The sequence below is a fragment of the Anguilla rostrata genome, chromosome 5 (assembly GCF_018555375.3).
Source record: "Anguilla rostrata isolate EN2019 chromosome 5, ASM1855537v3, whole genome shotgun sequence".
Taxonomy (NCBI): domain Eukaryota; kingdom Metazoa; phylum Chordata; class Actinopteri; order Anguilliformes; family Anguillidae; genus Anguilla; species Anguilla rostrata.
Genome location: NC_057937.1, coordinates 50,827,645 through 50,843,728, shown reverse-complemented (window position 1 = coordinate 50,843,728; position 16,084 = coordinate 50,827,645). Strand labels below are relative to the sequence as shown.

The following is a 16,084-nucleotide window of genomic DNA, read 5'->3' as shown; positions in this document are numbered from 1 at the left end:
GATAAGCACAGCCAACTACCCCAACACTCTCAACTACTGCACACCATTACCCAACACTCTACGACCCAACGCGTCTACCCAACATTCTCTACTATCCAATTCTTTCCTGAAGCTCCAGTTTCATGTCATGTGTGTACTATATGAATGGCATGCAGTGCATTTGGACATTCATGTAAAAAAAAAAAAACACGACCTGTTGAACGTTGGGCCTGCTTTTCATCCGCACCATGTTAATCCATTCTGAAACTTACTTGAAGGCAATTAGCGCTGTTTACCGCTCAGGCTACGTACAGAAACCAGGCAGTGAAGTGAGAGCAAACAGCGTCTTCGTTCTGACAGAATGACGGGAGCACCCTCCTCTCCCAGAGGCCGGTGCTTTGATTCCTTTTGACGTCTATCCCCAACGCTGCCCGACCTGCTTAGTCACAACATGCTAACTAAATATGGGAACGGAAGCCATACTCTGCGGTGCGCACACTGTCTCGGTCAGAGTGCCACGTTTCCGCGACGGGGGGGAGGGTCTGAAAATGGAAGCCACATCATCTTCCACATAGACGATGACTTTATGTCTTACTGCTGTCGGTGCGGGGAACCAATGGGCTTCAGCCACAACGCCATAGGGCCCGGGGCAATCTTCCTCTCTTGGGCTATGAGGTGGGCGGTTGTCTCTTCCATATCCTTGCCATAACATGCCAAAGTACAGAAATAGCCGACCCTTCCATCCGCTCAAATTAAACCTTACAACAAATAACGGTTTAAAAAAGATGTACAGTGATTGGTGCGTGGAGGGGGCGAAGACATGCGCTTTTTGCTGAGGTCTCTTTTAATTGGCTCTACACTGCCTCTATACATGACAGAGCTATAAATGGAGAGGAAGCACTCAGAATTAGAGGATTTATTAAAAGATCACCTCCGCTTTCTGGTAAATGGCTGACTTCATTAACACCATCCACTATTTGCAGTTTAGATCACCGCTGAAGGATTTCACTGGTGGCAGTGCTCCTCCTCTAGCTGGCCATGAATACCAAAAACTGTGTGTGGTTCAGATTGTGCATTTATTGCCCTAGTTTTTTCCTGTTTGCAGTTTTCATAATTATGGTTTGGAAGCAGAAGTGCAAATGACCTTCACCGGAAGACTCAGGAGAAACCTTGGTGGTGCTGTGGGCTCATGGTAGGCAGGGAAGGCTTGTATTTCCCTATTTCCACAGTTTTATCCAAAAAATATTTTTGTTATATCCCATTTTTGAATGACCAATCATATTTGTAGCTTGCCGTTGCAGCATCCTCGATCAGTTTTGGAGAGGGCAGGCACGAATGCTCTGCCAACTGCTGCATATGTCCACAGTGCAGTCCACTGGCTGAGCTGCACAGCCAATGTATTGGGGATTGCCAAGTCACGCACAGCTGGCATAGGCACACCGCGACGCTCCCTGATCAATCAGCAAAGCTGTTCTTCATAGCTGCGTGATGGACCAACCCTTCCCTGAGCACAGCGTGCTCATGACCCACTGGCCTGCGGGGCTGCCGGTCTTACTTACCGCTGGGACAGCCAGGATTTCATATGAACTGAGACTGAAACCACTCTCCCTCAGCCATACCTGTGCTGCGCCACACTTAAGTTACAGACAAAATCACAACAACACCTAACTTAAATGCTAACTGGAGCTGTTTGCTATCTTGGGGCATTCCGCTTCCCACTGGCGCAACAGCAGGGGGTTAACTATAAAGAGGAACCCTGAGGCTGTGAAAACTGTGGCGAACGTTGGCAGTGCCAGCTACTGGCAAGGTTTCCATGGAGATATTCTCAGGGAGGGCAGAGCCTAGGGCTATAGGAAACCTGCGAGAAGAACGAAAGGCTGTTTCTGTCTTTTTAGACCCCTCAAAGAAAACAGTATTTCAAGGAAGACCATTCCCCCACCCCCACTCAAAAGCTCTCTTTTACACTTTACATATGTTACATTACATTCATTTAGCAAACGCTCTGATCCAGAGAGACTGACAGTGAAACACATAATGAAATACTTAATACCCTTTTTGATTTTTCTACACCCCAATAGATAATAATAATGAGAAGCCAGGCAGAAAGTGAGGGCTGGTTGCAGTTGCTGGTATGCTGAAATGATGCTTTGTGTTTTCACATGAAAAACTTGTCAAGGGCTGAAGTCAACATAGCCAGGAAATGCCAGACAAACAAAGAACAAACCAGACGAGTGATGTACTTCTGCTGTGCATTTCAGCTGGTCGACTGGAATCCTTTAGACTCTGCTGTGTTCAGCTCGCTGACATCTTTGATTATCCCAAAATAAATGAACATTCACTGGTTGATAGCAAATATGCAGTATCGACAGGAATCTTTTTCTGCGGTAAATAATTATTTGTAAAAGTACACTGCAGCAGTCTCTCCCAAGCGCCTCAGCTAGTAAAGGGACTCGCTAGGCTTGGCGTTACAGTCGCAGGACCGAGTCCCTCCTCGGCTATGTCATCAGTTGGCTGTGACCAGGCGTTCGTGGTGGCGGGACACGGCTGTGCTCCGTCTGCTAAATCAGTGGTAACCAACCCTGTTCCCGGAGATATACCATCCTGTAGGTTTTCATGTCAACCTTAATTTGGCACGCCTGACCTGACTCTACTAATTAGCAGCCCAATTCAGATCTTCAGGTGTTGAATGAGTTGTGCTTCATTAGGGTTGGCGTCAAAAGTCATCAGTTTAAGTCATGAAAAGTCATTCGATTTTAAGTCATCAGTTCTGACATTGATCACAATGAATTATAGGAAATGTATTTTTGGAGATTAGCCTGAGAAAACAAAACAAAAAAGAACATGAATTAATTCAGAAGTGAAAACAAACAGATGAGCTCAAAGCTTATTAAAAGAGACTTTTTCCAGACACTACAGGAAGAAAAAAAGCATAAAGCTTCATGTGAATGTCTTCAGTGATGAACCTGAAAGTCACCAGACTTTAGAGTCGTCAGCGAATCAAGGACTGGACTCTTCAGTGAACTGGTTCCAGTCCCCGACAAACTGGTGTCTCCACAGTGGACCCACTCCAGTCCACAAAAGATGAGACACTTCAACGCGAATCCATCCCAGTGCACATCATACTGGCCTCTACACTGCTCCACACCACAAACTGACCCCTTTAGGGTAAAGCCAATCTAGTCCCCGACAGACTGAAATAGGAAGTAAAGGAATTTGTATTGGTATAAAACTTTGGTATAACACAAGTAATTTTGTGGAGATTACCCAATTGTATTTGCACCTGATGTTGCTAGTATAGTATTCATGCCATGCAAACACAATGGGATAATTTGGATTATACCAAAGTGAAATGCCCCTTTAAGACAAAGCCTCCGCTACTACCTGCTCGAAAGAAGACCTTAGGTGTACAAAACAGGGAGGGACACCAGGTGGATAAATGCATCAAACAAAGAGGAGAAAGACGTATGTAGATGGGAAAAGAGACGGAGCAGATCAGTGTTACGCAGAGATCCACAGACAGACTTCAGCAGCTCCTTCCTTAACTTCTCTGAAAGCAGGATGTGGAAGAGTCCCAGAGCATTCAGCGGCCATGGCTGCAGTGCATTACACCCAACCACATTACTCACACTTCACAGCGAATGCAACAAACAGAGGCTAGCATTAGGTAGCCAAATGAATTCATTTATATTTTTGGAAAGCGGATGGGGAAAGCGGGGGCAGGGGGTGGAGCATTTTGCTGGAGGATTCCGCAAAAAACAATGAAGAAACACGCCCTTAAAGGCCTTGTTAAAAATGCCCACACAAGAAGAAAGGTGCAAATATTAATTAATTTGCAACCTCCTCTTCACACTCACTGTCTCCTAGAGCCTCAACCTAAAATAAGTAGCCCACAGACCCCCCTTTTTAATCAATTTCACATTACTAAAATAATTCTCTGAGAAAAAAATGACGTCACCACATCAGATAAATGATCTCAGATTATTGCCTTTCAGTAGACAAAAACATTTAACAGTCTTCACCCACATACATCCCTTGCCCCCAATTCCACAGGACTTCCTTCTTAAAATTTGAGAAAATATCGGATCACGCATTATGAACGAAACTTCATGCTCATGTGTGTGAAGACCACAGAGAGATAGTCTATGTTGAAGCGGCATATTGTGTGCTGCCGCACACAGTTTAAAAGTTTCACGATTTAATAAATCAGGAAATTTGTCAACATTTCTACCAAGCAGACGTTTCTACTTACTTGATACCACCCCTTGGTTAATGCTGCGCGAGGAACATTTCTATTGTACCCTAATGCCACAAGCAGATGCAGTCAATCAAAGAACATCTGCGTATAAGAAAAAACATTCAGACACCGTAACATTTAAATCTCTGCAGAGCCATCTTTATTTTCTGTTCAGACAGCATAGGCCTACACAACTCTGCAACAAGACAAAAGAAGCTATTAGAAACGTTTTTAAAAAAAAGCCAAACCACAGAAGAGCCACAAGCTTTCAGATCTTTAATCCTCAAAAATATTGTCTTATTTCAAGTCATGTGGTCAAAATTAAAACAGGAAAACTTTAAGAGCTGGAATTAACAGTTGTACGCGTAAGAAAAATAATTCTGATCTAAAATATTTGTCTAAAATTACAAAATAACTTAGTGGGCTATTTATGATAATTACAGAAGATTTTCTTGTATAACTTCAGGATTTTTCGTTTTTTTATTTATATTAAATTATTATTATTATTTTATTAATTTTTTTTTTTGGGGGGGGGCTTTCTTTATGAACTAATTGAAATGAAATATGAAAAGTTATAACAAATTTTGTCCAGTCATGTATAGTTACCAGTGTATTAATACGGTAACACACATTATGTTTGTGATGCAGGCTATTATGCTTAAAATTACAAACGATTGTGCCATTTTGCTTTGCCTATTGTAAAGGCCATTACATATAAACCTAAATGCAATTAAGTAAAAATTAAAGAGTCAGATCAAAAAAAACCCCATATCACTGTAAGAACACATGCATAGCCATAAGAGAAACATTACATCAACACCACAAATGATACAAAATTATGATTTCCATGAATTTATAAAAAAATGGAAATTGTACACTAAAGCTCCAGTAGGCTTTAATTCAGTGCATTCGAATTAAATAAGTTATCAAATCATTAATTTCATTCACTATAGCATACCCTCTTTATTGAATTACCCTAATTTCAGTATTAGGCTACATTTGACCACCCATCATTTCTCAATGTTTATTTTTTCCCTTTTATCCCAATCACCCCCTCCTGTCCAAATGCAACATGTCTATTCTTCGACTCCACACAGTGAGAGGGCGGCTCTGGTTTTTATAATACAACAATTACTGTGAGTGAGACACCAAGACACGCTTTCTCTCTGGAATAAAACAAGCTGAAAAGGTGCTTGCGGTCAGGATGAACCACACTGTGAATAGGCATACACCAGAGGAAATACAGAACATATATTTCATATATCGGCTGGGGAATGTAGCTAATACAACGTGTTATTTAGGACAACGCAAGGCGTATCTAATCCTCTTTACAAGCCCCCGGCCCAATAAAGGTTTCAGTGTGAAGAGAGCACGGTCCATCCATCTCCTGTAGATATTCTGGGACTTAATACGATTAATCGAGAGTGGTACAAGTGAAAGTCGTGTGACTGACAGCACCTGATTGGCCAGCATTTGTTCAATCCACCAGCACGGCGCAGTGGGCGCACGTGATGAGATTAGTCAACAGAGACATCCCATTCTGGTAACTAATATGCTCTATAGAGACAGTAGAGCTAGCCTTGTCAAGACACCCCCTGGAGTCAAAAACCTGTTGATTCACTGGCATGGAGAGGGAACTCCTTTAAATTGACCTAACTGAAAACATGAATATGTAATAGCAATACTCCAATAAATATATAAATAGACTAGAATGAACAAAAGAGGAGTGGACCAGCACACACAATAAATTGCTATACGTAGCCGTCTAGCTTACATAAAAAGCATGAGACCTATTAAGGTTTAACCTTATTTATATTCTATTTAGACGTAGGATCAGCACACTATCCACGCTTTCCGGGGTGCAAAACGCAAGAGCGCGCTAAAAACCGGTGCCTCCTGCCTGGAGAAGCTGTTAGATGGATGTTAGGGGCATAATTACATTCAGTCGCAGTGGAATTCCTTCACTGTTCAGGCCTTTATCGCCTTTCCTTCGAGAGCATTTCGGCGCACGCCCAGGGGAAACAGAGCAGAGGTGAGACTGTACCTCTTTCGGTAGCGAGGTCAGGAATTAATGTCAGGAATTAATGCAACAGGCAATGTAGGTCGTGTTTTCCCGCGTGGTTTCAATTGCGTTCACAAATTGGGGAAAGCAGACAACTAGACGACTGCGAAGATCGCCCTTTACCTATCGAGGTCGCGCCTTTCATAGACAGTGTCATAGAGAACGACTAATCATTTGGAATCAATCATTTAAACGCAATCTACGTAAAACAATCGTATTTTTTATTAAGATGCAAAATTTAAATTGCTTTTAATTATTATTCAAACAGCATAGACAACGTATGCTCGCAGGCATACACTTTCTACAATTACCCATATTTCCGCTAATAATTATTAATGTAGGCTATGTTATGTTCCTCTTGAACTCAAGTGGATGAACATTAATTAAACATAAATTTCACTAACCTTTCCAGACAGTGTACATTTGGCTAGAATATTTTTTAGACAAGAGGTGGGTAGCCAAGACTGCTGAAGAAGCTGAAAAACTAACGTGTGCTTACACCTGTAAGGGTTATTTAAAAATAGGTAGACTCAAAATATACACATATACAAAGTTCACATTATCACTTAACATAGAGCCTATCGCCGTATGTGCCAAATATGCGTCCACGTTATTTTAATTAATTTTCACTGTAACATAATTTAGCAATATTTCCGTAAAACCGTGTGTAAATTTATGTGCAATCAGAAACTAACAAATAGCCTATATTCCGCCGGATTTATCAAACACTCAAAAACACAAATTTTTCGTATCCACGTGCGTATGTTGACATTACCAATCAAACGTAAATGAAAAGCAAGTCTGCAATTGGCATAAATTGACGCCCTAAAATATCATAAAAGTGGTTTGGAATTCCATTGTAGGCATGACAGAGAAAAGGAGAAAGAATAATTTAAAAAAATATTTGAAGTGGAGATTGAAGTACTGTTAATGGAAGTACAAACCAAAAACATATTTCATTCAGTAGCTTAGTGTAAGCAGAAGTGTCAGTGCTGGGAAAGACTAAAGCCTGGCGAGATATAGCTGTAAACCCTGGCTAAACGAAAATTGTTTGACCAGAAACTAGAGGCAAAGAAGACAATCTCAATTTCTAATACTTCTGCACCCCATTTATAGAAAACTTCGTTTGTGTTTTATGGAATTTATATTCAATTGAAATTAAGTATTAGATTAATAAGGATTACGCAAATGAAGCATCGCCTATTTTAACGTTGAATCCAATTGCGATTTTTACACAATAACTTTAACAATTATAATCTAACGACGACAATTTATTAAAATAAATTTGATACTCTTAATAAAAAAGAGGAATAATAAAAGCACAAATGCGCAAAACAAGCTTTACAACCGTGTTTTTTATTTACAAATATGAACAGTTCAGAGCACTCGTGAAATCTTTTCTGATCCTACCAAAAACTGACATACGACAACTTTGGTAAATCCTACATACTTTTTGTAAATGCATTTACGAACGATTTATGATCTAATTCGTTCGACTCATGTCTGATACCTGAGGCCCAATAAACGTACTTGCTTTAAGCCTCCACTTCACAGCATGCACGTTTTCATTTGGGTACGCAGTTTCATTTTTAAAAACAATATTTATAATTATTTGGCTGAATGTGAGCCGCAGTTTGTTCATCATTGATTTCGTCTTTGCTAAACAAAATCACAAATATTTGCGATTTCGTCATATGGTAAGATAAAGAAGACAAGGTCATATAGAAGGAGATAGGTCGAAATGCATTGCATTTAGCACTTCGCCTCTGCCATTTAGGTTCCGGTTCGCGCAATATATCCACGTGACGAACGGTACACAATTTTTACTCACCCCTCTATGGTCGTCTGTCAATCAAATAAAAATGTTCTCATATGAACATGAAAAAGCAACCTTGTTTCCCTAGGGAACAAAACCTTACGCTTGTGAAAGGAGGACTGGCTTTCGCTGAATGTAATTAGCAAAGACGTACAGAGACAGCAACGCATAAACATACAGGCACCTTTTCAGCTCAATAGTCGGCCCGTCATATGCAATCAGGGGGAAAGTGTGTCGGTGTGAGTCTAAGGATGTGTGTTTGAGCAGTCTGGCTGGTTCGCATTTGTTCTGCTGGAGCGTGGGCCCTCCATGCATGTCCCGTGTGTAATGTATACATTCATCCCCTGCCAAGCAACGCGCGTTAGCCTATAGGCTACTACGCTAACAACAAGGCCACAGTGCTGTGCCGTGTATTAACACATGTCCTTGACTGCAGTAAAATAATGCAAATGACAGGTTATTTGCCAATATATGTCCTAGTAGCCGGCGGACTAGCTGTTTGTCCCATCTTCAGTACACAGTGCCACATCGTCTTTCTTTCATTCTACTGCTTGGACACACATAGCCAAGAATGAACATCCTGTTGCATGGCGAGTTTGCTCTTCACCACATAAGCGGGTGTCTCTCCTTAAAACTCTCTCAGAGACTGGTGGCAGGATGTGTTTGAGGGAAGCAAATTTGTGTTGCACCACGCTTAAACCAAAAGGAAATAAATAAACACTGCGGGCACAGCCGATACCAAAAAAACTACTGTTCATGAGGGTGTTATTTATATGGCTTAAATGCAACCATCCAGTATAAATTGATTATAATGCACAAGAAGCAAACAGCTGAACAAAAAACAGTGCAGAATTATACTTCCCAAAATGAATGTATTCACGCTTATTTAGAGCAGGTGATCTTGAATGGGATGGCAGGGATATTAAATATTCAGAATGTAAAGTATATGAAACAAGCTTAATTCAGTTCATTGTTACATCATCATTGGATAGGGCCTATATTGGAAGCATTGTTGTGGGGCATTTGGAAAATATAAATGTTCTCATCAGAGCTGTAATAACAGAGCTTGTGGATTCAACATTTCAGGATTAATTCCTTTCAGGTGCATAATTTCAAAGTAGACAATGCACAAAGGAAACGGAATACACAGTGAATTACAGTAACAAATAAAATAATTACAAATCGTTACCATTCAGAATCTACCAAATCAGCTATTGACAGTTTTTCTAATGAACCTTACTAACACTAGTCTAAATAGTTGAATGTAGGCTATATGATTTTGATTAGCATTACCATTATTATTATCTACATATTGAATTATAATTAATTATTTGATTTGATTTCCCCTAACAAAATGCCAGTGCAGTTTAACACTGTACTAAAAAAATGACTCTACAAAACAAGACATTTAAATGGTAATTCAAATTTTTAAAAGCTTTGGCGACACATTTTGTACTTACCATGACAAGAAAACAGCAGACAAAAATCAATCAACAGTGGGTGTTCAGTGAATTGTATGACTAATGCAAGCATACACCTATCAATACAAAGATGGAAACATGCACCTTTCACCTCGGTGACCTCTGATCTATTCAACATATCAAGCATGACTCAAAAAACATTGCCTTGGGGGTAAACCTAATCTGATTTACTTTAGCATTTTATTTGTTCCTCGTGCCAGCCTTTCACCTTTAACTTGAAACCATGACAATAAGCGTATTAATGTGTATATCGGCACTCGGGAGCCTTTGCGTTCGCCAACATCATTCGGTCATACAAGTTTAAGTGACACGGGCCAAACTTTAGCGCGGGGTCCATTTGTTTTCAGCGGGATCGCTAAATCGTGTTTTTAATTATTTTTTTTTCCAATTCATTGGCCATATCGCATGTTATCGCCACTTAAATTAAGTAGGTTCATGCCAGGACTGGCCCGTCTCGAATTTAGGACAAGATTTATTTGAAGCTGAAACTATCTGCTAGTTCATCATTATCGCTGCATGGTAATTATCTGTTGCATTTTTCTATTAACGTCGGAGATTAACCAGGCTATTTACAGAAACGAGCGTGTATATCCATGGCCTGCCCTTCTGATTCAGACGGCGTGTTGTTTTTACACCACATGCAGAATATGTTCGACACCTTCCATTTGTTTCATTTTGCATTTTGTAAAGGCGCTTTTATGAAACACACCAATTTACACTGTTATCAAATCTGAAAAGAACTAGAGATGAATAATCATATTTGCAACTATTACTAATTATAAACTGCTAAAAGAAGTACGCCATTAACGATAAAAAACTTCAATTTTGCAAAAAAAAAAAAAAAAAAACCTTTATAAAAATTTTATTTTTATTATTAAGATGTACAGGCATTAGTATAATTAAAATATGCAATAATAATAATAATAATAATAATAATAATAATATCCTATTGGTAATAATAATGAAAAGTAGCAAAGTGTTTAAATAATTATAAGTATCTAATTATTGACGACAGACATTGAAAGCTATTATTATTAATGGACGCTTCACATTATTAAATGTAGTCTCTCATTTCTGAATAAAAGAAATTAGTGGTTCCGTTTGAAACAGAGCCATTCTGGAACTCTGGCATCCTACAAGGCTGAAAATATCTGGATTTATTTCAAGTAAAAATGAAATGCTGGTGCAGCAACATTTTTTTTCTGAAAACACATTCAAATCACATCCATACTACTACTGATAATAACAATAATTATGATTATTATCGTTATTGTTTTTATTATCATTACTATTATTAGCCTGTTATTATTATTATTAATTATTATTATTATTATTAGTAGTAGTAGTAGTAGGCCTAGTAGTATAAGCAGCAGTAGTAGTAGTGACAATACTACATAATAAATAAATCTTCATAAAAGCACAAATCCGATTATTACTTGATTTAAGGTTATCAGGTCAGGTGATGTGTCAATAAAATATAAAATAGATATCCGTGAAACGGATATCTAACTTTTGGGTAAATTATATCGAAGAGGGAAATAAATCAAGAAATTTGCTCAAGTAGCCAACATGAAGATAAGTTTATCTTTGTGCTGACCGAAAATACTCCGAAACAGCATCATGCAGGCTGCAGGCTAAAAGACAGACGAGAGATAGACAACGGGCGTCATTTTTAAAAGGACGATCCAGTTTGATGATTACATTTTCTGTTTCCTGGGACAAACAGTCAACACCGAGGACTGAGAAGTAAAATTTAAAAAGTCGATAGCTAGCTAGTAGTAGGGATTTACGGGGAATTTGATAAGCGCTTGTTATAAAGCCACAAGACTAAAGTCTGTGAGTAAAGTCAACACACAAATCAAACCCTCCTATGCACCCCACTGCAAATCACCAGTCCAAGGGTGGGACTATGCGATGCACATACTGATATTTTCAGTCTGAAAATCAGACGAAATGAAAATGAAAATTTATTCAAAACGACTGTGAACGTTTTCATGCAATTATTTAGTGTCAAGTTTTTAAATGGGACATTCCTTGTTTCATTATATTGGCTGTATTTGGAACTTTCAGAACGGCTTTATTTCTGAGGATTATATTATATCAAATCAAATGAATCAAACTATTCAAATTAAACTTAATGACTTGTATGTAGAACGGCAAATAAACTTAGCCTATATTTATGATTTCAAAGAGAATTTCGTTATCTTTTTCCTTATATAATGCAATTATCAGTACAAATAGATAACTGACTATTTAATTGGCCTCTGGACGTTTCCATCACGAACACAATATTAAATCAAAACTGTAATTAAACGGTCTGGTCCTTTCATACGGCGCAGTCGTACCAGGTAGTGACGTTTTAATATCTTTTTATCGGAAAAGTGAGGAAGATTGGCGCGCTAAAGACGTGTAGATATACTTTGAAAATTAGGTGCAGGTGCGGGTGGCTGGTACTGGACACTAGTCAAGATAAAAATTTCCAGACATCGCTCAAAAAGAGACCGAAGTCAATTTGCAATTGTCCTCAATGGTGAAAGAATTTAAGCTGCTTTTAAGTTAACAGAGAACCTTTCTACTGTACTGTTTTGGCCAGTGTGCGGACAGTGTTCTTTTCTCTTGACATTTGCGTATTGCCAATTAGAACTCATACTTCAGGTCACAATAGGCCTATTTACCTAACGGTTGTCATTGGTGGTGTCTACTTCTGTCCTTTTACACCAGCCGGTTATCCGCATCAGTAGAGTAAAGAACAAAAAACGAATTATTTTGTAGCAGCTGACAGATGGTGCTTCTAGGGCGACTTGTACGTTCCGGCTCTGCCATCCATCACCTGCTTATCCGAAGATGGGAGTAGGCCTACTCACTGGGAATGTACATCCAAGCTCAAATTGCACTCGCTTCGCCAGAAGATTACGCTCCAATTCCACCATGACAGCATAGACGACAATAATTTCCAACGTCCAGGGGACACTTGAGAACTTTAGAATTGGGAAGGGTGTTATGAAATCAGAGTTGCCAGTTGCAATGACAAGTTTTTAAAATTACCAGCATCATGGTATTAGGTCCCATCATCCTTCATTCCAACTTTGATACGATCTCCAACGTTGGCAGCTAAGACTATAATCGTTACCTCAAATATAGCCTCTGGAACCTTGCAAACCTAAATGTTGCGTTTACACTCATTTCCGAGATTAAATTTTAATTTTTGTATAGTTACAAAGTACAGTGGGATTAGTTTTATTTGCACTGCAGTCAAACAAAAAATCACTTCAGAACCGAATGGGGATGCTGCGGGACTTAGGTTAAGTTATAGCTTTTTGCAATACTGCCCATTGTATATAACAAATTGTTTATTTTTACGGACCCTGCTTAATTGCTATTGTTTTTTTGTTTTTGTTTTTTTTTGACACGTCACTTAAGTGGCTTCGGTCAACCCAATATTGTACACATTGTAGTGCGATATGGGAAAAGTGGTCTGGGCTATATTTCCTATAGCCTGCATTACGTTCCCCACATTAAATAACATTTATGTTACCAAATGTTGATACCATTTGACTGACCGAAGGCACCATTTACCGTCAAGCGGGGCGGATACCGCAGGGAGAAAGACAAGGCTTTGGTCCCGACACCGGACTACCGACTTAATTAGGCGTTAAATGAGTGGAGGGTTGGCTTATTAAGTGGCACCAGCAGACAGGCTATATGATATTCACAAACAATAATGGCAAGAAAAGTATTATCCTCGTCAATGAATGTACAAACGGAAATGTTTCCCCCTGTTTATTTCAGTTACCTGTCTTGGATTCTTCTGATTCGAACAGAGAAAACTGACTTCCCATCCCATGGTTTCTGGCCCTCTGGAGGTAGTTGGTGATTTATCTTCAGCTGATCAACGTTGAACCATACGCGCAAAGGGTTACACCTACAGAATTGTAACCTATAAATAAATAATACCACTTAAAAAATAAGAAACTTGAGGTTGAAAAACAAAAGAACCTTTCAAAGCCCAACCAGAGAAAAACATCACAATGTAATTAGCCTACTGCTAGCAATACAATTACCATTAATACTACTACTACTACTACTACAGTAGTGCCACACTAAAAATGTATATACGACTGCTACCATCTATACTATGACACCTAATAATAACAATAATAAAAATAAGTCAACATAGTAATTATAATAAATATAATTATAATAATCGCTCCCTCATTGAACCCCACCAACCCAGAAAATCCTAAAAATATTTACTATGCTCCAGCATGTCACAATACTATGTATCAGACTGAATTATCTGGCCTACCTCGAACTGTAGTTGGTTTACCAAGACACGAAATGTTCTAATTTGGTATTTATCTTTCCTCAAATATGAACTGAAACTACGACGCCCGGGCATCTCGCAACTGGGCGCCACGCCAAAAAGAGGTGTCACCACGCACGTGAAGTAGCATAATAATCATTAGCTGTCATTTTTCAGAACGTGATCATTGGTCTCATCAGGGCTATTTTCAATTTGAACTGAACAGAGGCCCAGAAAAACACAGCATACAACACTGTTAATGGAGACGGAAAGATATTCAGACAGACCAGTAGCCTACATTTAGCGCAATAAAAAAGATCTGATATATCTAGCTTGGACAAAGACTCATAAGACAGCATCGTTAGCCAACCATTAAATTCGCCGCGCTCCAATCAGTTACATTGCCCATTCATATCCCAATTATACTAATGTCATGTGTTGTATCTCCCACATATTTACAAGCACATTTCTTCTTCTGGGCAGAGATCTGACCTCAGCCATTAATACTTTCGACATAATGACAGAAGAGATGTCCTTACTTAAAGTCTATAGCCTAGCCTTATTTCTGGTTTCAATCCTCTCGGAATAAAGAAGTATTTCTTTGTTACTCCTCTGAACCTTAAGGGGGCTTTTTAGCTTTTTGGTCAGCTTGGAGTTTCTACAAAACATACGAATCTTTTTTTAACCAACCCAGCAGCTGCACCAGTGTGTGTGTGTGTGAGAGAGAGAGATAGAGAGAGACAGAGACAGAGAGAGAAAGAGAGCGAGAGAGAGTGTGCGCGCGTGAGTGAGCGTGTGTGTGCGTGCGTGCGAGTGAGTGTGGAAGAGGGAGATGAGAGGAGGGTGAGCGCGTCTGTTTTCCTCACTCTGCAAAAAAGGAAGAGAAGACAGAAAAAAGTTTGGACGTCTTTTTCTCCCTACTTTTTCTAGGAATGAACGCTGAGACGTGCATTTCATACTGCGACATGACATCCATGGATACATATTATAACCCGTCTGCACCGCAAGGTAGGGACCACCAAGCAAACCCCTTTAGGACATTCCAAGCGAGTGACACCAAGTACGGCCCTACTTTCCTCACCAACAAAGGTCAGGCATATGGGGAAAAGTCGCGGAGCCCGTTCCAACAGGAATGCCAGTCATTGGATGCCACTTCTGGGGAAGGCACCTTTAACAAATACCACCTCTTCATGCAGAGATCCTCTTGCAAAACTCCCCCCGAAGGAAGCAAACTCCACCAAGAAAGCGAGCACAACGGAGCGCTCATCTCTTGTTATGGTATGTACCGCAAAAATGTTTCGGAGTTTCATGCGTTTTAAAAATACAGGGTCCGGTTTTTTTTTTGTTGCAGAATCGCCTCTAAATGTGTGTGTGTTAGCCCAGTAAAAGTGTCCTGCTTGCCTAATTCAACTCTCACAGTGTATACAAGAGTCCAATAGGGATCATATTTACTCTGTAAGAGTTGATTTAACTCAGATTTTACTGTGCGTCCCTGTTCGTGTACCCAGTCATGCTGTTCGCAGTTTCTTTTAAAAGAAGATTCACTCCAATGTACAATGTACGACAGTGCAAATAATAGGCAAACTCGCTGAGTAGTTATCTCCAAGTTATAATGTTCATGTAATGTTGATAATAACGTGCACGCGGCTTTATTCTATTGTTTACGGTAAAAAAAAACAAAAACAAAACAATACTGATTAAGATAAATGGGTGTGAACAACTTTGATTTTGAGTAATTTTAAGAGTAAATAGATACCTGGAAAGTTTTGACTTTCAAGGCAGATTGTCTTCTCGCGCGCCTGAAGGCGATTTCATTCTCTACAGTGAATATGAGCTCACTTCGATGTGTGCAGATACCTTCCCTGTTAAGCATCAACAAAGCTAAACCGTAATTCTAGTTTTATTACGGACATAAAACATCCATATATGAGATGCAGGATCATTGTTGCTATTAATTGTGACCTTTGTTGGTACGGACCCAAACGAGTAGCCTACAAAGCAGGGGTCGGCGAATTATGTTTGTATTTTTTAAAGCGCATAACAATTTAGATTAAACCCCGTAGGATCACAGCCATACGCATCATAATGCCACAATTACGAAATAGTATAACGTTTGTATTTTCCTATTAGCGACTGAATTAAGTTATGTTTAATGTGATAAGCTACATTACAATCGTTAATGTTGGAGGACAATTAACACGTTTACTGA

At 39.4% G+C, this 16,084-nt stretch overlaps 1 protein-coding gene and 1 long non-coding RNA gene across 5 annotated transcripts in view; one reads left to right on the top strand and one right to left on the bottom strand.

The window, feature by feature from the left end:
- LOC135255588 (uncharacterized) overlaps positions 1-16,084 on the bottom strand; it is a 63,968-nt gene that overhangs the window by 21,465 nt on the left and 26,419 nt on the right. For 2 of the 4 annotated variants that reach the window (XR_010330199.1, XR_010330200.1), the window contains exon 3: positions 13,366-13,509. The exons of 1 other annotated variant lie outside the window; for it this stretch is intronic. This is a non-coding gene — a long non-coding RNA (uncharacterized LOC135255588). The remainder of the gene's footprint in view (positions 1-13,365; positions 13,510-16,084) is intronic. One more of the 4 variants, XR_010330202.1, reaches the window with a different exon arrangement.
- LOC135255587 (homeobox protein aristaless-like 4) overlaps positions 14,397-16,084 on the top strand; it is a 33,722-nt gene continuing 32,034 nt past the window's right edge. The window contains exon 1 of the mRNA XM_064336947.1: positions 14,397-15,153. Within this exon, the coding sequence (XP_064193017.1) occupies positions 14,808-15,153 (346 nt within the window). The 5' untranslated portion in view covers positions 14,397-14,807. The remainder of the gene's footprint in view (positions 15,154-16,084) is intronic.